General features: G+C 30.4%; 2 protein-coding genes across 2 annotated transcripts; both read right to left on the reverse strand.

The window, feature by feature from the left end:
- Nucleotides 1-6286: 6286 nt before the first annotated feature.
- LOC125076102 (fork head domain-containing protein crocodile-like) lies at nucleotides 6287-7596 on the reverse strand. The gene is made up of 2 exons (XM_047688061.1): nucleotides 6572-7596; nucleotides 6287-6413 (listed from the first exon to the last, which is right to left on the reverse strand). Exon 1 carries the CDS (start codon nucleotides 7594-7596, stop codon nucleotides 6586-6588), a length of 1011 nt encoding a protein of 336 aa, XP_047544017.1. The 3' UTR covers nucleotides 6287-6413; nucleotides 6572-6585.
- A 13857-nt stretch (nucleotides 7597-21453) lies between these two features.
- LOC125075939 lies at nucleotides 21454-24035 on the reverse strand. The gene is made up of 3 exons (XM_047687808.1): nucleotides 23720-24035; nucleotides 23502-23635; nucleotides 21454-22198 (listed from the first exon to the last, which is right to left on the reverse strand). Exons 1-3 carry the CDS (start codon nucleotides 23892-23894, stop codon nucleotides 22100-22102), a joined length of 408 nt encoding a protein of 135 aa, XP_047543764.1. The 5' UTR covers nucleotides 23895-24035; the 3' UTR covers nucleotides 21454-22099.
- Between the last annotated feature and the right edge of the window lie 341 nt (nucleotides 24036-24376).

Here is a 24376-nt window from a genome sequence, read left to right on the forward strand (position 1 = left end):
AATAAAATTTAATTGTTAACGCATATTTAAAAAAAAAAACGTTTAAAAAGAAAACAAAGCAATAAATAAGTGAACTAAAAAAGTATTCGATTTAATATTTAAAGGCGACTAGTTCTGCCAAAATGATGTAATTCGACCTAACTGGCGGAAATTTAGCATTTAAACAAATAATATGGATGCCAATGTAAACATGATTTTGTAGAAAAACAATAAACAGGGAGCTGGTTCACTGACCGATACAGCAGCACGCTCTGCCAAAGTAAGCACCCCTTACCTTCCACAATAACAACATATAGGTGATTATATTAAAACTGCTTACTGATTTCTCAATTTCAAAAGATATTCTTAAAAAAAATCCTTATTATTATTGTGAATTTCTATATCGTTAATATGTTATTATTCTTATTTAAGGTTGACAATTGTATGTATTACGATTTTAAATAATATCTTTATCTTATATAGCGTAAAACGATTTTTGTCGAAGTGATTATAGGACGATAATAAAAAAAATCGATTATGGACTCATTTCGAAGAGCTCCAGCCGTAGATGTGTAGAAAATTAGTGAGGATTCTTGACTGCAATTTATTATATTGTTACAATTTAATAAAGAATTTGCTGTATAAGGAAAAAAATAGAAAACGTAACAAACGTTAAAGTAAATTGATATCGACAAACTCCGATTCTAATTGAACTAATGCATACTGTCAAGTATATTATAAATTTCATTTAAATAAGGTTTCGTAAGTTTGGCGCCAAATGGGGGCGAGTGACTTGCAGTTTACAAAGAAATTAAGAATAAAACAAAATCTGTCATAATTTTCGACATACCTAAAAATCTTTTCGAAATACGCGCAGTTTCGCAGATGACCCACGAGTATTAATAATTGTCCTAAAATAAACGTTAATACTCATTTTGTAATAAGAAGGAATAGGTTATATTTTCGTGCATTATAATTGTAGCTTATCTCCGCCAATTTACTGATATTTATTTTAATATTTTAATATTCTTAAATGAAATTAATTACTGCAGTAACCTCTTTTTTGTTTGATAAAATTTTCGTTAAGTACATAAAAAATCAGTATTGTCGTTTTATTTTAAGATTCAGTAAAATAAATTTCTATTAATATAGAGATTTTATTTAAACTCTTTACTTTTGATGATAGTGGGTGGTGGACGTCAACTGAAGAATCCAACACTAAATGACAGTACGATCCCCTTGACGAACGTGGCCACCAGTTTAAAGAGACCTATACCTCTATAGAGTTATGGTACAAATAAGCCAGATTGTGGGATCATAAAAATTGGTAAGTATCCCAGCATTGTTGCGATGAAGCTCAGCTCCTTGAATCGCCACTTGTATTTTTTAGTTAGCATCGGAATGCGAGGTCTAAATCAACGCTGAAGTACCACTGGTACTCGATGTATCGAAATGATTACGATGATGACATTGCTTACTTTTTACCTCGCAGTGACGTGACGGACATTATATTATAAATAATTCTTTTGTACGCTTAAAATAAATCAGCGTTTTTATCTCCTTCTTAAGTTTATTTTTTTTTGGAAGTTAATGGAAACAAAGAATTATTGTAAAAGTTCTTTCCATTATAATTAATATTTTAATGATGATACGCTTACTTTTATTTATAATTTGCACAACCCTTGTAATCCTCTCACAAAGAATTTTGATGATAACTATCTGAAAATAGAAACATATAAATATTTTACACTCATAAATTCGAACTATAATAAATACTAAGTTCAATTACATTTTGAAAATTTATTATTGTCACTATCTTAAATAGAATAGATTTAGTTTTGTTTAATTTAGGTATTAAATTTTTAATTATTTACTGATGTAAGTATAAATAGTAAAAAAAAAACTCTAGCCTTAAAGTTTTTTCGATTTGAATGATAGTATTATTATCAAAACAAGGTTAAATAAAAAAAATATACTAAAATAAAAACAAACTTTAACTTTAATGAGCTGTTGATAATATCGTTAATTCTTAAATTGATTCACCAATTTGCAGTTAAAGCTCTCAAGAGCATCTACTTGAGTTTTTTTGTTTAACGAATACTCGATTTAAAATAAGGACGTATTTTAATTGAAAATAAAAAAGCATCTGGTTATGCTAAATACAAATAACCATTTATTATGTAAATACATATGTACACACAATTAAGACAATTATCACAAAGTCATTAATTAAAATAATCTAAAATTTCCATCACTACTTATTCATTTTAAATATTTTCTTACAGTATAGAATTATAATAGAAGTACAGTATAGAATTTAAGTAAGTCGGTAAGATATATTAAATAACTGTTTAAGAATAGTGTTATGCTTCGGATTTCTGGAATTATGTTCATCGTGATGTTTCGAAAGCATCCCATTGCAACTTCATTTAAAAATGAAGAATAAAAGAAATAATTAAATTAAAAATCTATATATATATATATATATATATATATTCATACTTACATAGAATATGAATGAATACTATTTTTAGTTTAATTTTATCATTTACGTTTGTTGGGTAGAAATTGTTACTGGAAAAATTGAGCTCATATAAGCTTATGATAAGATTTAATTATATATCGTTTATTTTATATACCGTACAAGGAATTTAAGTCTTATAAGAGGTTTTGAATCGTAAAATTAAATCGATATGAATTATACACTATGTTTTTGTATATAATTAATGTTGCTATGAGGTCAAATAAAATTATCTTCTGCAAATTTTCATTATAAGCAAGTATATATATACATAGTTAATATAAACAAACGAAACTTGAGTTTCTTTTTGTATACAAAGATTTGGAAAATAAATATATAATGTTATTTACGAAACTATGTAAAAGTAATAGACATAATTAGATTTATTAAATTCCTGGGTAGATTTTTTGCAACTCGTCGCCTCTTATCAAAATGTTTTCGAGAAAATAATAAAATCATTATTACATTCATGAACCTTGTTTTAGATTTACAATCAAGAATTGATAGAGAAACATATCATCGTCATATAATATAACATAATTACACCTACATTATAAATTTATGTTATGATTTCATACAAGTAAATATAATATTATTTATGTTTGTCTACTAAATCAATAAATACTAAACCACAAAGCAATATTAAGAAATAAGTACATTAAGATCATTTATAGGTGAATAAAGAAAATGCTATGTCATAAAAGATGTTCTATTTAATATAAATAAAACATAATTATCAGAATCATAATAGCGAAACACTTTATATATCAGGTAAAATATTTTCATATCAGCATTTTTTTTATATGAGATCGTTATACAAGCATTAGGTAATATATCTTAACATTTAAAATGGATTAAAAATATAATTCTGAATCTAAGTGGTTTTCGACTTCGATACGAGCTAATACTACTTCATAATTTTATTACAAATAACTACGATTTATTTCTGTTGTATAAGTCCTTAACCATTTATATTCTACGCAAAGTCTATGAATCGATGTTTTAAACAATAATATGACTGGCCATAAAACATCCTCAAGATAATTTTAGATCTGATGCAGTAGGCTAATAGCACTTATGTATGTTACATAGATTATTTGCCGCCGATATTGGCTTCGAATTATACGAACGGAACAGGAATGTAACTGTTATAAAAAGCTACGTCAATATAATAAATTTAAATTATTTTCATGAATATAATATATATTGTAAAATTCTTAATGCGTTATTTATTAATTATTACATCGAGACGTCATTCGAGAGAGTTTTACGGCGCGATTTTTCTTTTATTAAAATTGTTTAAGATTCACAATCACCTTAAACTTATTTCGTTTGTGAATTATCAATTTCTTCAAAATCTTGATGTACTGTTATTGAGACAAAAAAAATCATACTGAAAACGTTAAGAATTCATTTTATTTTTTATTATTAAATAACGATATATAAACGTCATTTTAAATTAGAGTACAGAGTAATTACGTTTAACATAATATAAGTTAGTATGTGTTTGTATTCGGTATATAAAACAATTTCCTTCATTTTTCATGTGTTGATACACCTCGAAGGTCGCAGTAAAATTCGTTAAAAAAAATCATTACAAGCATTCAAGATCTTCCTTTAAACTAAAAGTAATTTCTTTAAGAACATCGTAATCCGAGTGTAATTATTCTTACCTTAAAATGTAATTACCCACTAACTACCAACATAAAGACTAGAAAAAGATAGTTCTTAATTACATCTATAAGGTTCTATATCGCTAACTTAATTGTATTTAACAATATTTAGTCGTATGTACATTGAAGATAATGAATATTTTAAAATTAATTTCATGTAGTCTTTCACTCAAATGGATAAGATACACGATGAGAATATCGTTATCAATACTAACTCGATGGGCAATGGCAGAGCTGTCATTGAACTTTATAATTACATTTATAACAAAATTACATTACGATATTTAAATATTGTGTGTAATAAAAAAATATTACAGCACGTAGTTAATAAGGTTCTATGATAGCACTATCGATTCATTAATACCTAATATTAAGTATATTAAGTTTTCTAAGTGTGTGTATATCTAGTGATAATATTGAAACAAACGGTAGGACTAATTTTTATAATACGTACTAGTGTTCGAAATTCACTAGTTTTCACTTATTACCTATCGTCAATAGGCATTACAAACACTTCCCTGCTCTTCGCCTCCCGCTGTCTTCAAACCGTTCTACCTGGGACAATAATAATAAATAAATGAATTTGTGATCGTTTGATCAATCAACGTTTTATGAATTATTTCATAAAATACATAATATATTCAAAATTGTTTAACGTTTAACCGTCGAATGTTCAGATAATGCGCGTGGAGCTTGTTTTAATGTTTCTGCGATCAGTAAGAATATCAATTATTTAGTGAGATCCTTATGAAATACAAAAAAAAAAAAATAGGAATCATCTGCATACATTTTTTTGTAAATAAACTAGTTCTATTGTTTTAATATTTACTAATTAATTATCTAAATTGATTTAGGTGGTTTGTGAGGTATTCAACTCCTTATTTTCAATTACCTTTAGGTATATAACAAATTACCTACTACCTCATAGGTTTTATATTCAAATGGATGAGTCCCAGTAGGTGGTAGGTATATGGAGTGACTACAACTACCGATATATACATGATAATCAGATTGTTTGGGTATAAATCTATTGACTAACGAAGTCTCTCGTTACCTCTCTACGTTAAATTATTTGTTTTAATAAAATAAAAAATATAATAAATAAAAAAATAAATAAAGCTTAATTCAGGGAAAGAGCGCACTTTCGTGAGTGTTTAGATCTTTTGTATGAATCTGAATTAAGTGCTTGGCTGTATTTTTCTTTAGAAATTACTTAAAATACTTATTAAGTTTTTCTTTTATTGTATTAAAAATGGGACATATGAAAAAAAAATAGAGTACTTTTTCTACCATTAAATTTATTTAAATAGAAACTAATATCATTAAGTATAGGTAGGTATATCGAAACTTAGGCTTAAAATGAAAACGTACTTACGTCTGCATAAGTACTTTATCTAGGTACCTACAATGCTAATAGTAATAGTTTAGGTAATCCCTAATGAATGTGACATAAGTATTTTTTTAAGATCATCTTATTCCTTAGAAATTTTAGTTAAATATTTAAAAAATAATCAGAAATAAGTATAAATGTTTGACGATACATTTTTTCTTTGACGGGATTCCACGCACTTGGTCACCAGATGGTCAGTTTAGTTATTCTTCGATGCACAAAAGATAAAAGCGGATTAATGGACACCCAAAAACATTAAAACAAACTCCTATTGAATAAGAAATAAGTAAGTAAATAGTTTTTTATAACATGATATTTTTAGTTTTAAATCTAAAGATAAAAATATTTACTTTAACTAACATAATATTTATATTAAACAAAAATGACAAGTATAGATTTATTTATGATAATTCATTTGTTATGTAAGTAAACAGTTAAACCGTCAAGACAAAATATTTCAATGATTTCTCATGATTTTAAGAAATTTCCATTTGCCCTGGTATAACGAGTACGTTCATGGAGTACCAAACAGTTCACATGTTGTCAAACAATATCGTGTTGCTTCTTTACGACACGAACCCTCAGCAGTGGAACGGCGCAACTCGGCGCTGCACGGACACTCACGCCACTACTCATTGTTACGGGCAATTTTAAACACATGTGAAGTTTCGACATACCTATAGGTGTGAACGGAGCGGGAGGCGGCAGGGTCGGCCGCCGATCTGTAAACAGTGGTTATCGACGCGACGCCACTTGGCTTCACGGCATCTCCGGCTACAGCGCTATATTTATCCGCTCTGGAACTGACGCGTACGGCTAAATCCGTTCGGCGCCGTGTGATGCCGGCCTCCTGCAACCACAACCACGTCACGAAACTACCCGACGCTTACCCCACGGCCGCTGGGGTTGAAGTCGAACGCAACTCGCACAGCGTTATTCGCGACGCCTAAGCTAAATGGTTTAAAAACATTCGCAAGGCGCTTGCAGTACAAATAATGTTTGTCTTACCTGAGGGCGATATCTCAGTAGGATTTATGAGCTGATGCGGGTGCACTGGCGACACATGCTTGATGGTGGTAATAGGAGGGTGCCGGCGTACGGTAGTGGTGATGAGGCGGTGGGGAAGCGCGGTAGGCATCGGGAACAGGTGAGCCTCCTCGGAATCCTGCCAACTGACAACTTGGTGGCTCAAAAAGATCACGAAAAGCTGGTGGCAGTTGCTCAGCTGGCGGTTCAGGTGCAGCATACCAGCCAGTTGTAGCTGCTCGAAACTCCTCAGCGGCAAGTGAATACGGCTGGGGCGAGCAGTAAACTGCTGATGGGGGTAAACGGGGCTCACTGAACTCATCCATAGGCTCTACTAGTTTATCATACCTCGAGCAATCTGAGCCTGGTTCTCTTTTTGGTCTACATTCAAATATACGAGGCTTTACATCTGGTTTGACATCGCGTGCTTGCCCCAACGCGTCCGCGCTGCTGAGCGCCTCCTGTGCAGCCAGGGCTTCCTGCGCTTGTTGCAGTTGTTGCTGACGCTTTAGAGCTTCCTCTTTTTCTTTCAGAGCATCTTTTTTCTTAAAGCGACGCCGCCGTCTTAAGTAAGACCCGTTGTCGAACATATTATATGAATCAGGATCCAAAGTCCAGTAGCTCCCTTTGCCTGGTTTCTTATCGTCTCTTGCCACTTTAACAAAGCATTCATTGAGACTTAAGTTGTGTCTTATTGAGTTTTGCCACCCTTGTTTGTTCTCTCTGTAGTATGGAAAACGTTCCATTATAAATTGATAAATACCATTAAGCGTAATTCGGCGATCAGGTGCATTTTGTATCGCCATAGCAATAAGGGCAATGTAAGAATATGGCGGCTTGACCATATCTTTAGGAGTTCCAACATGTTGTTGGTGAGGATGGAGATAGGGTGGCCCATAGCCATATCGATACTGTTCATAGGCATATGGTGTCACTCCAGCAGAATAGCCTCCCGTGGCTCCACTGCGGTACGCATAATGGCTCTGTTCACCGAACAACGCGTGCATCGTGATGAGTTACGTTCACTGGCACAACATGATAAAACCCGACCGCGATACCTCGACGCGCTACTCCTACGGCAACAAAACGATGACTGACTGATTTTGTTTAGATTCACAACAAGGCTCGTTTACATAGCGGGCGCTAAACGAGAGGCGAATGAGCGGAATTGTGGGCGACACCGGTTGATGCGTTACGCCGCAGCTAGAACCGCCCACTTCAATATATCGTTTGTCTCGTTTCGGCGACTGTCTGAGAACTATACCCGTCTCCTTCTGACCAGAGTCAGGATGTATCAGGTGGGATGCTAAGCAAAGTGGGTGTGGCTTAGGGCGGTACCGACCCGAATTTAAAGGCACTTCTGAATGTATATCTCCCTTGCGTCCCTAGCTCTTAAAGCCCTTTGTTCGGCGCGATTGACAATTATTCTTGCTGCCACAATTCAGCAGAACTTGAACACTTGTTACAATTCCACATTTATGAAGTAAGGAGGTAAATATTTTTTTTATTAGTTCAATGAATACATTTTAAAATTTAATATATTATCTATGTTAGTATGTATTCTGTTATTCATAACATATCTGCTTAAAAGTTCAATAATACTTTATTTTAAACAAAACTGCGTTACGATGTAGGTACCCACAGGTATCAATTGCAAGAATTTTATAAAAAATTTGGAAATCAATTGTTTCCTTCCCATAATAATTAAAAAACAAATTAATATATCATTGAAACATAGGTACAATACCTATCATATCTAGATATATGGGTACATGTAGGTAGACGTATACGTCTACCTATAGGTATACCTATTGTGTAGGAGTTTTCAATAATATTGTGTTTTGTGTTATACCTATTTAATATTCTTAAGTAAATTTAAAGTATTTTTTTATCTAACGAGACGCAGTTACCTAGTTTAAAGGTTCCATTACCTTTATTTCAAACATAATATAATTTATGTTAAACAGGTTGTAGGTACTTAATAGTTTATAAATTGATCTTAAATATTTTATAAAAATAAAAAAAATATGACGTAATGGCTACCTACCAGTAGGTACTTATAATCTGTTAGGTTATTGAAAAATAAGTGAACGGTAATTAAAACGTTGGAAATGTAAATGTACTGTGATCAATATTATAGGTAAGTAACTCGTAGGGTAAGCCTTTAATAGTGTTTAATATGATATTACCGATACCTACGTTACAATATTAGGTATAGACCTACCAGTAACTAAATAGGTATCTACATAATTTAAAAAAAAAAAACATTATATATATGATAATAGTTAGCTGTAACGTGTATTTAATCTTAAGTAGACACTATTCTTGTTTCTAGTTCTAGAAGGTAACCTTTGTGGGTGTTTTATATTTTTGGGTAGAGTTTTATACTGAAACTCTTGAATTACGTATTTATCTTTCAATATTACCGGGGCATATTTAAGTATTAATAAACTTAAAAACCCTTAAAATAACAACAGTAGGTATCAAAACTTTTGCTGCTTAGTTTTTAAGCAATAGTAAGGCAAAGTAAAAACTTTCATTTTAATAAACATTTGATGTTTATGGATTGAAGGGAAATCAGTATTGTCACTTAAAAATTAAATTAGCAACCAAATACCTTGATAAACTGCCAAAATAATGCAAGTGGCTCTTTCAAATACTGGGTCCTTAATGCTGCTTTTCCTCTACGTAGGTACATACTTTTGTTAAATAATAAGCTCTACCGCTCTATCGATCTGTAGTTATAGGTACTGTACGGTGGTGTGTACCTACTACCTTATAAAAGTACAAACACCTATTAAATTACTTATTGCAAGCAACACCTAAAACTGATTGTTATCAAATGAAAAAGGAGAAAGCATATCTTAATCATTAGTATGAAAATATCTAGACTCAACTTTACGACAAATTTTAAAAAATGCAATTTTTTTCCATTTTCCAAAATTAATCATAATCTATTAAAGATCCAGGAGAGCTATATATTCTGAAATTTATGAAAACTATAAACTTTTTTTTAAATTCTTAAATAGATAACTAAAGTGGAATTTTTTTCTGATAGTTAATATTTCTAACTTGGCTTCTTAGTTATTTCATTTTTGTGAATAAATTTTTAATAGGTAAGTAGGTATTACAAAAATTTTTTTTTATTAATTACGAATAATAATGATATAGGTACCTACTTAGGTGTAAGTTACATCTTGATACATCTGGTATATTTATCCTTAATGATTAATTTCTGATTTAGTAAATATAATAAGTTTATTTAGTTTTAACGAATATTATGATACACGACCAGCATAGTTTATAATTATGAGAGAAATTAGTATTGTGTTCTTAATTTAATTTGTTCTGTAAATTGATTATTAAATGCGTTTGTATTTTAATATAATTATAATTGTTTTTATAAAGGACGATATTGTGTGAAATTAAACCCTAAATATTAGGCTACCTACCTAATATTTAGGGTTTAATTTCACACAATCGTTACATATGAAATTGGCGTTTTGTGCGGGAGGAATATAGTCATTTTTTTTTTTGTAAAATATATTTTATTAATTAAAGTATACACCGTTGTTATCTATGCACTTTTGCCATCACATAGGTTCATTGACCCCTTTACTAAAAAAACCATGGGGGCGATAATCAATACACTCCTTGAAGGCGGCTTGGACTGGCGTTGAATTTTTTTCCTTGTCAGATGTTGTCCAAATTCCGGAAAAAATGGTAATCTGTTGGAGCAAGGTCCGGTGAGTACGATGGATGTCGCAGGCATTATAATTGTAGCTCATCTAACTTAGGGGTTGATTGTTGTGCATTGTGTGGTCTTGCGTTGTCGTGAAGCAGCAGTGGCCTAGAGCGATTGACTAATCTCGGTTGTTTAGCAGCTAGTTTTTCCTTCATGTATTACAGTTGCTGATAAAAGATATCTGCCGTAATCGGTTGGCCATATTTTAGAAAGCTGTAGTGAACGACACCGGTGCTAGTCCTACAAACATTCACAAGTAACTTTTTCTGAGTCAAGTTTCGTTTAGAGCAGGATTTGGCTGGGTCTCCACGGTTCAGCCATTGCGACGAACGCTTTCCATTATCGTACAGTATCCGCTTCTCATCACAAATAATGATTCGATTTAAAATCCCTTATTGTTGGTTGAGCAAAGTAATACAGCAGTCGACGCATGTTTACAAGTTCGATTCACTCAATTCATGAAGTAACCATCGTTCATCGTTTTTACTTTCCCGATTTGCTTCAAGTGGATGAATACAGTTTTATCACATACCCCAAAGACTGCAGCTATTTCTGAAGTGCTTTGTAATGGATCCGCTTCCACAACAGCCTTTAATTCTTCATTTTCCGCTTTTGTCTCCGGCCGTCCACGGAGTTAGTTCTGAAGGTCGAAATTTCGAGAACGAAAACGTTGTAACCTAAAACGTGCCGTTCTTTTTTTTGCGACACCAGCGCCGTAAATCTCATGAATCCTTCGAGCTGTTTCTGCAGCACTGGTGCCACGGTAGAACTTTTATTTGTAAATATACCGATACTTCATTTTTCCCATTGTGCGGTAATAAGCGACGCCAAAGAAAAAAATAATATGAAAAAACAAATGATTGACTGTTTTTAAAACTCAAATGTATCAGGTAAATGAATTTATAAATTTGAATTTGGAATTCTTAACCAAAGTGGTGATATTTCAGATCAAAGTGGTCAGTACGACAAAACGCTAAATTTCATATGTAAGGACCTAATTAATAAATAAGGATAATAGCTTAACGAAATAAGTCTTGATAAAACGAGTCGAGAGAAATGTTTGACTTAAAAAAAGTGATAGATAGCAAACACCTCTCTCGACTTTTCACTTCCTCCCTAGTCCCCTATTCCGTCCAGTGACACGTGCTCTAAATATCCAAAAACATAACGGGCCGAAATAAAGAGGATATTTATTAGGATATCACCCACACTAGCTAACTACAGCTGATTAAATTAATTAATTTAATTCGGTAAGTTAGCCGAATATACCGAACAACCGCAATTGTTTACATTAGCGAATGTCGAACAAAAATCCAATATTTATGACATCCTTAAGATAAGCTTTTCTGTACATGCTCTTTTAAGTAGGTATTGAATCCATAATGTTATTCCATCATTCTTCCGACAATGGTCGATAACCTTAAGAAACCTTATAATTCTGTCTATAAAGTTCATTTTCCTACATTTCATATCTATTCTGCGAGATAACGTTTCCCAGATTTATTTGACTACGCTATTTAACTAAATAGGTTTGTTTATTAAGCTATTAATATTTATGAAAAAACCTTAATCAAAAAGCACCGCCTGGTGTTTGACATATGTATATATAGATATAAACTGCTGTTAAACGATAGCAGTCTAGCAAGATGGCTTAATAATAGTAAAAGATCATCCATACTCACAGAAAGCAAAAAGAAGGACAAACTCATATCATAAAAACACCACCATAAATTCTCTTAATTCTGAACACCGTGAAAGCTGAACCATAGACGTCTTACAAAGTCATACTATGGGTACGTTATGACTACATACCAAAAACCAAGCTAAAGTCAAGATGGCTTAATGAGAGTTCTTGAATACGGATTACGGAACCTACGATTACGGATCCAATTTTGCCCAAGTTGAGAGAAGAGTTTGAGTACGACTGACTTTTCATGTACTTAATTCGTGTTTATACTTCATTTCATACTCCTCTATTAAGGAAAACGCTGTAACGAAACATGCATGTTCCAACCTCATGTCTGCTTAAATTTTGACACTTGAATTCACCAACCTGCATTGGGACAGCTTGTTGGAATTAATTTTATTTTTTATTCCCTAGGAAAGAGGACGCTTTAGCCCAGCTGTAAGAAATTAAAGGCTGTTACCTGACTTTTATTTTAATTATACCAGTAGATATACAATTTTTATTCTAAATAAATTCATAATCATTTTAATTGTTATTTTAAGATGTTGTTGAATTTATTATTATTCATTGTATTTCAGAACATGTTTCTTAGAAACCCTCTGTAATAAATCCTCAACTTTACATTACATTAAATCTTGCTTGTTTACAGCAGATCTGGAAGAAGACTATTTAAAATGAAACGTTGCAAAAATGAGAAGCGTATAAGAACGTAAGAATAACGAAAGAGACGGGACGAAATGTTTTGGACTAGGTATATAGCGTTCCATTAGCTTTTGTACTCGTAGAAGTACCTGCAATATATAAGGGTTATCTTCACCAAACACCAATAAAACGGTAAGAATAAAAATGAAAAAATTAAGAAGTTACATAAGATAAGTATTATATGAGAGAATATAATAAAGATTTTTAATAATGGTATTATTTCAATTCTTATAGGTAGGACTTCGCAGAGATGATGAATATTTTGCTGTAAAATTGTATTATCCACTTGGATCATCACAAAATTCGTTAACCTAAATTAATCGTTAACCTATACCTCTTATGCTTAAATCCAAAATAGTTATATACAGGTTCCAGCGAGACGCATCCGCAATTTTTCTATCCGTTTCGTGGCATACCTCCGGCCAGATTAGCCGTTCCTTTAACGACGTGTCTCAAATTGTCTAGCACAACATACAAAATGTTAAATTAATAATAATTATTGTTTTACGTATAGAGGCTAATAAGCTACTAAGTCTAAGTCTAAGGCTAAGTCCCACTTATAGAAAAAAAGTCGTGAATTCTAACAAATGAAATCTCAATCAAAAAGGTTTGATTATTCCAAGTAGCAGAGGGTATTTCAATGCAAAATATTTAGGAGCTAATTAGGTATAGGTAAATACAGAGATTTCTCAAATATCCAAGGCCCCCTTTTCCCATTTATCTAGCTTAAGCTATGCTATGCTATATATGATATATATGCAATAATATATGTATATTATTAATGTTATCTAATTGTATCTTTAAGGTATTTTTTATATTAGAAGTTACTTGGAATGAGCTGATGCAAAACTTTAGAATATTCGAATACTTTACTAGAAAAAGAAATCCCAATACATCTTTAGTAAAAAAAGGTTGGAATCAAACCAAATGGTTTGGAATGACATGATGAATCCATAAGATTTATAAAATTATAAAAAATAAAAAACAGATAAGTATAAATATGGAATAGTCAATTTGTTCGTATATTCTATTTAATTAAGTACTTAGTTTTAGTTTCTTTAGTAACTAACTTTAGTTAGTTTGATGATGATGTGCGCTCAGGCGACCTGAATAAGAAAAAAGGATACAGTGAGCTATTAGTATATAAAAAATATACAGAGCTTAAATGTGGTTCAGATATGTATGAAATGTAAAATTTAAAACAAATATTAAAACACGGAAATAAGAAAAAAGCCAAGAAAAATTGCCTAGAATTCTAAGGCAGGCAAAAAATGATGGAAAACACGCCAAAACGCGATAACTCGCGAGGTAGGCACGATATATGTACAATAAATAACTATACCAGAGGCAATATTGATAAAAACACTTTACAAAAAAATATTTAAATCAAAAAACTGTTGCGAATCAAACTGTTGATAGCAAAGAACTTCACCATTGAAAATAAGACATGATATATACATACAACAACAAAATAAATAAGATAATTTTAAGCAACACAAGAATGACGAAAATGAAATATTAAAAAGCAACTTTATAAATTGGAATTTAAAAAGAATTCTAAAGTGGCTTGATAAGAAATGCAAATGAGACTTAGGATAAATTGTTTAAAAGTTGATTACTCTGGTCTTAGAAGAGCAAGAGTTACCAATATTAATAAAAAAATAACGAACAAGGCTCAAATAGCACAGACCTGAAAAAAAAACTATAGATACAACACTTGTAATAAAGAACAAAAACGGCGTACAAATCTACCAATAAAACAATAATAATGATATGATAAATTTATATCAGAACATGGTAGCTAAATGCTATGGTTTTTATAGACATCCATTCCGGATAGAATTCCTAAACAAAAATCAAAGCGAAGCTTGATTCTGTAAAATTGTCAGTTATAAAGATTAACCATCGTATGTTTGCAGAATGCTTGTATAATTAAATATTCATCTTAGAGAAATTGTTGAAGTCTGTGTGAGTCAGAAGTACAAGCTCTTTATTTAGGACCAAGTTGCTAAGATGATCAGCTTAAGAACTAGATTAATTGATACTTTCAATTTTCAACATGATAAGATTAAAAGTGCACTTGTTCGGTACAGTTAGCCAGTGCTTGAAAAATGACACTAGTCGCTTGTGCACACCTATGTCCGCTGAATAGACATGCTGAACAGAAAAATCCGCTCATAGAAAAAACGAACCATTTTCATTCCCACTCTCCCAGATTTCAGTGCCAATGAATATATATCTATATATAGCCGTTACAAATATATCTTTGATAAAATTTCAACTCTATTCAAGAACATTTCACAGACCCAGAAATTATGTGGAATAATAGCGATGGACGGGCATGTGAACAGAGGCGGTGGCAGTTTTCAAACCGACATCTTATAAAGTGTTATGTCCAACATGCTGGTACCTTTTTTCAATTTTAAGACATCAGCATTTCAAAAATATCGTTTGAACTGTTTTGAACTAATTTTAGTCAAAGAGTGTCATCTGAGATTTCCATTAACTTAACTATAATTTCCATTATAGTATCATATTAATATATATTTTTAATTTAAATATATTATAAAGAAAATTACTTAGATCTGTCTTTTTGGATACTTAATTTAATTAAGTTAAGATGATATTGTACATTAACTATTTAGTTTGTGCTAAACTATTCAGTTTCATTTTATTTGTGTTCATACTTTCGTACGTACGTACGTACTTACGTTGTTACGTAGAATGCTATCTATGAACACAATTAAAATAAAACTGTGCAATATTAATTTGTCAAAGGCAGAAATTACGGCAGACGCGGAATTAATGTATTTTTGGCTTGCTATTAATAATAATGTCAAGTTTGTGAATTTTATAGCAAGCTCACGATTTCATTCTTCCTGATGCCATGGTAAAACATTACCCGATATTTCAGAAATAAGACCTGATATCATAAATAAAATAAAATAAATTAAAGCCGTAAGTATGTATTTACTTATAGAATAATAAATATATCACAAACAGGCTACTTATATCTTAAAAGTCTGCAAGAACCCCGGCAGATGTCTATTGGCGGAGGTAGTCACACATGCTACCACTGCTGCACTTGGTTGTCACATGGAAAATTACTACCACTGCCTGCATCCAGCTCGCTTGCCGCATGCTTGCTCGCGTTTTACACCAAAAAACAATAGATTAAAGAAATAACCAAAAGCAACTTGTACCAAAGTGACCAAAATTGAAAACTTGTACCAAAGTCTCAAGTGACTCAAAGTAGCGCAAAATGTTTTTTCAGGTGACGATTCATTTAATAGCTATCGATGAGGTAGGCACAAATATATTACTCTCAAAGTCGAGAAAATCGATGGTTTTCTGTAGAAACGTAGCTTGTGGCGCAACAATGTAGAGGTTTAAATGTATTTGTATTGATACAAATAATTTGAAGTATTATAAATGCAAAAGTGAGTAATTTTTTTATGTTTCCAAACCTGAGCAGATCTTCAACTACACAACCGATCACCGTGAAATTGAAATACACGTTGTTAGGGGTCCTGGAAAGTTTTTAAAAACGTTTTATTCTATTAATTTATATCCCATTTTTATAGAAACAGTTTCCTGTACTCATTATGTTTAAGTGCTTAATAAAACTGACTGACGTACACCGCCTGAGTCGGTGGGTCTCGTAACATGAAATTTTGTACAGGGTTACCTTATGAGAAGTACTAAATAACAATAACATGACCATAGCATGTTATAAAAGACAGGGCAGAGCCAGAGCAGGTTTTTCAAAAACTCGTAATATTCGTAATAGTCGAATCGGTCGTAAGATGTTACCGATGGGAAATCCCACCGGGCTTACGTACACGTCTAGTAAAACACTCTTTTTGCATTTTCAATCAACGGCACAGTCAGAGATAGTTTGATTCTTTGGTGTAGAACATATTATTGCTTTGTATCTTTATCAATATTTTTTTGTATTTTAATAAATTCCATTTCAAAAATTTACCAGTTGAGCAGAGGTATGTACCTAGGTCAGAATAACCCTATATATTATTATTGACTCGACGTAAACTTGATCCAAGGCTCTCGGTGTCTGCAGCCGTATAATCTAGTCTCTGGTGAAATAGCCGCTGATATATAAAAATAACTATTAGGTATTTCATATTTATTCTTGAAAATACAAGGGAAATACTTACCGACTTAACATTTTTAAAAAATATTTCCACACGATCCTTTACTTCTTTATTATGTTGTAGGTATGTGGTCAGAATGAATTAACGTGTCAAAAATTACCCTAAAAACGTCGTGTTTTTAAATTTCTTAACATTAAAAAGAAATGTTAAACAACCTATCGATTTTTATTTGCGTAGAAATAATAATTTAATAAAATGGGAAAATTATACCATGACAGCCCAAATAACGGATTCTTTCGGTAGTGAAGCGACCTTTATACAGGTATCTACCTAAGTCAGATAGGTACCTATATAAATAGACACGTGCGAAAACATTAAAAAATAAATATTACATTTACCAAACTGCATACGACCTTATTAAGTTATTTTATTATTAAAGATTAAATCATAATGACAAAATCCGAAAGACGGAAACAGGCTAATCTTAGGTCGGCTTTTGTTAAATAATAGGATGAATGGGTCTTTTTTTGTCTCCTCCCAACAAAGCCCACGCACGGTCGCCTGAATCAACAGTGCCGTTACAACTTCCGAGGTATTTAGTTAATCACTTATAAATGAGTAATTAATCAGTGCTAACTGTTGCATTGCAAAAACGGTAATATTACAATTTTTGCGACTATTCTGTGTTTTTGTGACTTATTATAGGGCCTAGGCTTAGAAAACTATCTATCAGTAGAACTTAAAGCGATTAATTTATTTTTATTTTTTGACAAAAAAAAGCGCTTATTTTTCCCAAGCTAATTACTTTAATTTACCGTCAATCACCAAAAAGTAGAGCTTTTAGGCTTTTATTTTTTCGTTGTTGGTAGAATGCTACAATCTACAAAGACGAAAATTGAAAACTAAACACAATTAAACAGTTATTATTAGAAACACTAAAAGTTTTTACATAAATAAATATATTAAATTTAAATTTGCATGAAATATTTTTATTTATATTCGAGTCTCACGCCCTAATTAAAACTAAAAATTGAAAAATCTCTCTAAAATAGACGTTTTAATGAATGAATGAGGTACCTACACATATCTTTTTTAATATAATAAATGCGAAAATAACTCTGTTACCTCTTCACGCTTGAACTGATTTAGATGATATTTCGTATGGAGATATATTGAGCCCCGGAAAAAGACATAGGCCACTTTTTAATTCGTCCCTCGTGGTGGTAAAGTGGGGGAGACGGTTTGTGTGCCGGTAAAGTTTTATAAATTTCGATCGGTTGAATCTATAATAGGTACTTATATTTATATGATAAATAACAATTTGGAAAAAATTGCTTTCTAGACTCGAACAAAAAGGAAAGGTTCCTTATAAAAATTATCCTTGTTTACTATAAACATTTTTAGTTTTTAAATTAGGATAATTTTAGAATCGTACATATTAAAAGACCGATGTCAGTTGTGTTGTGTATTTTATTTTATTTTCAATAGGACAACCAACACTAGATACAATAAAAAAACACATGATAATAAATATAAAAAAAAAAACAAAAATATTTTGGCAAATGTTCTATTATTTACAGGTAGTCTCACCATGACTATCACATTGCACAATATGTATTAAAAATATAAATTAAACATAATCAACGCTTAGAAATAAGAATTATAACACATTTTTTTAACTATTATATAAATAATAATAATTAATAAAACCGATAAGATATTAGATAATATACCACAAAATTAGAAATGAGCACAAATAAAATTCTTTATTTTTCGATTGAACTGAGGGCGGCTAACGTGACATATATGTAAATCTTTTACTTGATTACTAATGGTGATATATAATAATGTTAATCTCGATATGATGGATTTTTTCCTCATTGCGTTCTATATAATCTGGTATAAAAGAAATGACTCGTATTACGGGATCTAATGTGAGGGATGCTTAAGGAGAATCTTAATATAAGTTCCGGACAGTCAATATTATTGTTAAATAAATTAAATAAAAAAAATCATTGATATGATATTTCGTCTATTCTCCAGACTTTTTATATTAAACAGATTGCACTTTACATTATAAGACTTCAAGTTTATACTAAATCTATATGACAGTTGACGAAGAAACTTTTTTTGTAAGTATATTCTAGATTCTATTAATATGCAATTTTTGACACGGTGACCAAATTAAGAAACAATATACTAATCTGCTACGTACGAAATAAAGAGACTTCAGACAGTTGCACTCCTTTTCAAGTCTTTGGAGCATCTTAGAACGAAGTCTAGTCATTTATTTGCTATATCAAGAGCTTTATCTCTATGCAGGTTGAAATTCAATATGATGCCCAAGTCACGAATCCTATCAACTTCCTTTTTTCTATAGTTTTTGTATAATATTTGAATCTTGTTATTTTTTTTATTTTATATTACATATACTTAGTGTTACTAGATGTCAACTTTAGTCCGAGCCGGTATTGAGAACTTATTGAAAGAAAAACCACAATAACTTCTATTTGCCCAATTTGGGTTTTGAATCGAGAGCCTCATAATTTTCTGCCTATCACCACGGGGAAATATGTAAAGTTAGATTGAACAGATAAATCAAATGGTCTTGTAACATTCAACAATGTAGGGCTTAAGATCTACCTAATAGAGATTTGTACTACTCATTTAACTTGCATTTGCATTTATTTGTTAAAAAATACTTAATACCAAATATATATATTCTTTTTACGTCATCTGTAGGTACCCGGCCTTACACGGGTACAATAATATATAGATCGTAGTACAATACACGTACATAAAAGGTTAAATTCTGCTTTCTTCCCGGATAGGTAAATTGATATTCTCGGCTTTTCTATGTATAAATATGCATGTTATATATGCATAAATATGCATGTTATATATGCATGTTATACATATTAACCTTCCTCTTTAATCACTCGCGTAGTTGCGTAGTTGCGTAGTTTAAAATTTATTAAATATGTACATAGCGTAGTTTAAAATTTATTAAATACTTATGTACTTTTTTTTAAAAAACATAAATACACATTCTAGATTTGTCTCGAAAACTTTAAGTACTTTAATTGTAAACCATTGGCTACCAAGGCTGAGTTTTCGTATTTCATTAGGTTGACAGAAAAGAATTAATATTAGAAGTAGCTCATAAATTATTTGTAAAATATTTGTGCTTGCTTGTCGCATAAAATCCTCTATTATAAACACAGAAACATATTAAAAAATAATGTGTTTTTGTATTTATATTAAAGCAATCATGAAATAACATGTAAGTAGTATTTATAGCCTTTTCATCATTGTATGTCGCTGTCTTAATATTTTTTCGACGTACAACTATAAAATATAATTTCAAAAAAATACTTTTAATTTTTTCATCTTCCTACATTTTCATTTGTTTTATTTTTAGTTTGTATAACGTGGAAGAATAGAGAATAAACAAAGTATAGTCGATTAATTAATTAATATTTCATAAATTTAATGTCAATATTTACTTAGATATAATAAGTATTTGGTATAACTTTTCTCAACGTGTGTATGACACTGAACCCCACCTCGATTCTTTTTTTATTATGTTTTTAGTACATCCCTGGATGGTGTAGATTGGATCTCGTAGGTGGCGCAGCGATCAGTTTCTACGTTTAGCTAAGCAAAATAAGTATCAACGCGCAGCTAATATCAATAAATAACAATATAAGATATGTGTGTAATTTTATAACATTCTGGCTAATATATATTACATATAGATTCGTCAGCCATCTATCGGTAACAAAGCGCGATAATTTCTTTGGACTAAACACTCACTAGATGGCATTAGTAGCATAAATTGCTACTAATGCCATCTAGTGTGCAATTATCTAGTTTAGTTTTTTCGATAGATGGCGATCAATGATTATACTTACTTCGTAAGATGGCGCTACTATTGTTATTTGAAAGTTTAATTTAATTTTTCCAAGAGATTTTCAGAATATTTTAAGACTCGGATGTTTCAATAATTCAGGTAATAGATGCTTATTAGTGGTAAGCAAAACGAGGTATTCATTATTAAATTTTATAATGAATACCTCGTTTAATATTATAAAGGTTGTGTTATGAAACATATTTACAAAAAAACAATGATTATTATGTTGATATTTATTTATATATAGAAATAGAAGTTAAGGTAACAGAAGTATTCTTATAAAGTATGTAACATTCATTAATGTAAATCCGTTTAACAGTATTTTCTTAGAAGATATTATAATCAAGACCAGCGGCAGAATTAGACATTTTACAGTACTTACTTATATGTGTCCATATTCTAATGTGCTTATCCATTTATGGCTTTAAATTATTTCAGTATTGATTATTATGCTTTTAACCGTTGCAAAAAACTAGCCAATATATTACTATAGTTGAAATGTATTCGATTATTATTATTTCGATATAATTTGATCCATATATCATATCGTATCATTTGAACCTAAACATTTTTCTATGCATTTTTTCAGAATAAAATGTCAAACACCACTTCGCTTGGTGGTCATGAACTGACGTGTTTAACCACAGAATATAGTTCGCGTTAACATTGATGAAATAAAGAAGAGGAAAAGAAGCATCCAAAAAGATGTCTTGAAGATTTATTTTCGCAATACAAAAAATCCGTTTTAAATAATTTTATGGATTTTGGAGATTTTCACTTTTAATTTATAAAAAAATGTTAATCAAGTCACCCTAGCTACAATCCTGCAACATCATACCAGTAAATCTGCCACTGATCAAGTAGTATATTATATTTTATTTTAAGTACCATACTACTTTATCTAACCAGAGATTAAGAAAAGCTTAAAAGAGCCTTTTAACACCAAATTCTTGTAGTTATATTATATATTTAATAGTGACCACTTTATAGATTGAATAAGTAAATGCAATATTATTTTCAAGATGTCTTAAATTACTTGTGAAATAAATTCAGTTAAGTATACTTTATTTATTTACAGTACAGCTCCAGCTGTGATTCATAAACTGTAAAGCATCACATATTTTAAAATTAGACTGTTATTATTAAAATATTATATAATATGTATTTTAATTTTACTTATATAATTAAAGTTTTTGTGTGCGTATTGGTTATCACTTACGAAACAAATTATTGATGTAAAGGAAAATAAAGAGTCAATATAGAAAAGTTGTGCACTCGTTTCTATGATTGGCCCCTTAATATTAATTAAATATATGAATTTAAATACAATTTACAATAAATAATAACATAATTATACATTTTTTTTTATATTATCCACATTATCTTGTTTTACTTTATCATATCCCTCTTTGACTTTTTTACATTCAATTTGTAGATCTTCAAATTGACTCTGAAACAAATATTTCAATATAAATTATAAGAAACAAAATAAACAAATTGCATAAAGAAAGTGATATTTAATAATTCATTAAGTTCTATTTATCTTATTCCAAGCCTGTACATATTCCAAGGGCAGACAACGTCAAGATATACAAATGTTAGATTTAAATATTCCATATTCTTTGGTAAAAGGCAATTAGCTCTGCAAATAGTTTTTAATATATATTTATCTAAAATAGAACACAATTCCATTTAACTATTTATATCAACTACAATTTTACTTCCTAAGTTATGAAAAACTTTGCCTTTCTATTGGGAAATTAATATAAAACTCAATATTGAATTGGATAATACATTACATACACACATTAATTTTGAACTATAAACATATATTTGTAAATATTATTGTTTTATATTAGTAGACATACTCATAAACCACAAATATGCCATTTAAGTTCTGAAAAATAATGCCTACATTAAAAACTCAAAAATGTATCTTAGAGATTGATTTAGTTAGACTAAATACTATGTAAATAGGAAAATATGTTATCCTTTCATATAAACTAATGAAATAATTGAACATTATGCCGTAATTCAAATTCACTTAGCTAACATTTTATTATTTGCATCTTATAGCTAATTTACATGTAAGAAAACTTTAGTAGCATTAAATTCGCAAGCTTTTTTCACAATTATTGCCAAACCATATTATTTAATTATTTGTTAGTTATCGCATAGTCAAATAATAAAGCAATAGCAAGTTTGAATATATTTGCACACTTTTACTCTCATACTCAAGTCAAAAGAAATCCTTCCTTTTTCAAAATCTGAGTCCTCTTTTAACTTAAGTAATATTTATTTAACTATAATGATATTTTCAGAAGCCTTTGGTGTCTTCTCTTATTTAAAAATATGTTATTTAACCGCAATATCTTGAACATTTGATAATTTACATTCAACTAACTCTTCAACTCAATGTATAAATTAATAACATTTGCAGCTTGAAGAAAAAAAGGCGCGAGCTTAAGATGATTAAATTAAATTTAAAAGACATCCATGAACAGTTATTTTCTTGTAATAGTTAGATTAGAATTAGTATCACGAATATTGTTTATTGCAAGACGGGATGAACAGCATGTAGTCTCTTTTAAATAAATGGGTAGGGTAAAGTACATTAAAATAAAATATATGGGGAGTACGGAAGCATAAAAGTAAAATGACAAATAAAAATCTTCACATTGCAGATACATACTAATGAATATGACAATAATGATATACAAACACCAATGATAACAAAAAATATATCATAGTACCTGGCATATTATAGATTGCTGTTTCATAGCAACACAACTCTCCATTATATCTCTGAAACGTTCCTTATCTAACTTATGTTTCTTCTCCGTTTCAGTCAACAGTTTGTCAATTCTGTTTTTGTATTCCGTTACCACTGAAATAGGTAAAGTTATATGTCTACATTTTTTTTACAATATTTATTAGACATGGCTCAAATGATAATATTATAGGTACTTACCATTAAGTTGGTATTTTACTGAAGTCAATTCTGTGAAACATCGATCATTAGACACCTGTGATCTTTCATAATTTTCTTGAATATAATTTAAATAAAAATATATAACGCTAACAACCACTAATAAAATAATAAACGAAATTACCAGTCTTTGTTTTGTAAACATTCGAGAAACCATGTTTATTGAAATTGACGGTATATTATCTGTTAAAAGCTAAAAGCTTATATATTTATTCTGAATTACATCTTTACATAAATCAATAAACTGCGAATCTATGTAGGTATTGATCCTGATGCACTTTTCCTTCCTATTTCAAAAGTCAAAACCAAAAGTCATAGATAAATAATGCAATAACCATAACTATAGAGTCGAAATATTATGTATAGTACCATAAGCTATATTATTGTTTTTATAATTTTTCAGTTCCTTGATAATAATTGACTTAAATTAATTAAAAAATAACAGCTTAACGTAACTGTATTATGAACTTATCGTTGAAATTTAACTATCATAAAGTGACTGATACTGAATTATTTTAAGCAGAGATTTTAGAGAAATCTTGTAAAATGTTCTTATGGTTCGTTCATATGGAAAACAAATATCCACCAAGCCGCATTGAAGCGGCGTGTTGGAATATACTCCTAACCTTCTCCTCAAAA

This window comes from Vanessa atalanta, chromosome Z, assembly GCF_905147765.1.
Source record: "Vanessa atalanta chromosome Z, ilVanAtal1.2, whole genome shotgun sequence".
NCBI classification, from domain to species: Eukaryota; Metazoa; Arthropoda; class Insecta; order Lepidoptera; family Nymphalidae; genus Vanessa; species Vanessa atalanta.

What these genes read in the sequence shown, in the direction of transcription:
- LOC125076102 (XM_047688061.1), bottom strand. Translation starts at nt 7,596, where the DNA reads ATGCACGCGTTGTTCGGTGAACAGAGCCATTATGCGTACCGCAGTGGA.
- LOC125075939 (XM_047687808.1), bottom strand. Translation starts at nt 23,894, where the DNA reads ATGGTTTCTCGAATGTTTACAAAACAAAGACTGGTAATTTCGTTTATT. An exon ending in AGTAAAATACCAACTTAATG is followed by an intron (nt 23,636 to 23,719) that starts GTAAGTACCTAT and finishes TACCTATTTCAG; the next exon opens with TGGTAACGGAATACAAAAAC. An exon ending in AGCAATCTATAATATGCCAG is followed by an intron (nt 22,199 to 23,501) that starts GTACTATGATAT and finishes TATTTGTTTCAG; the next exon opens with AGTCAATTTGAAGATCTACA.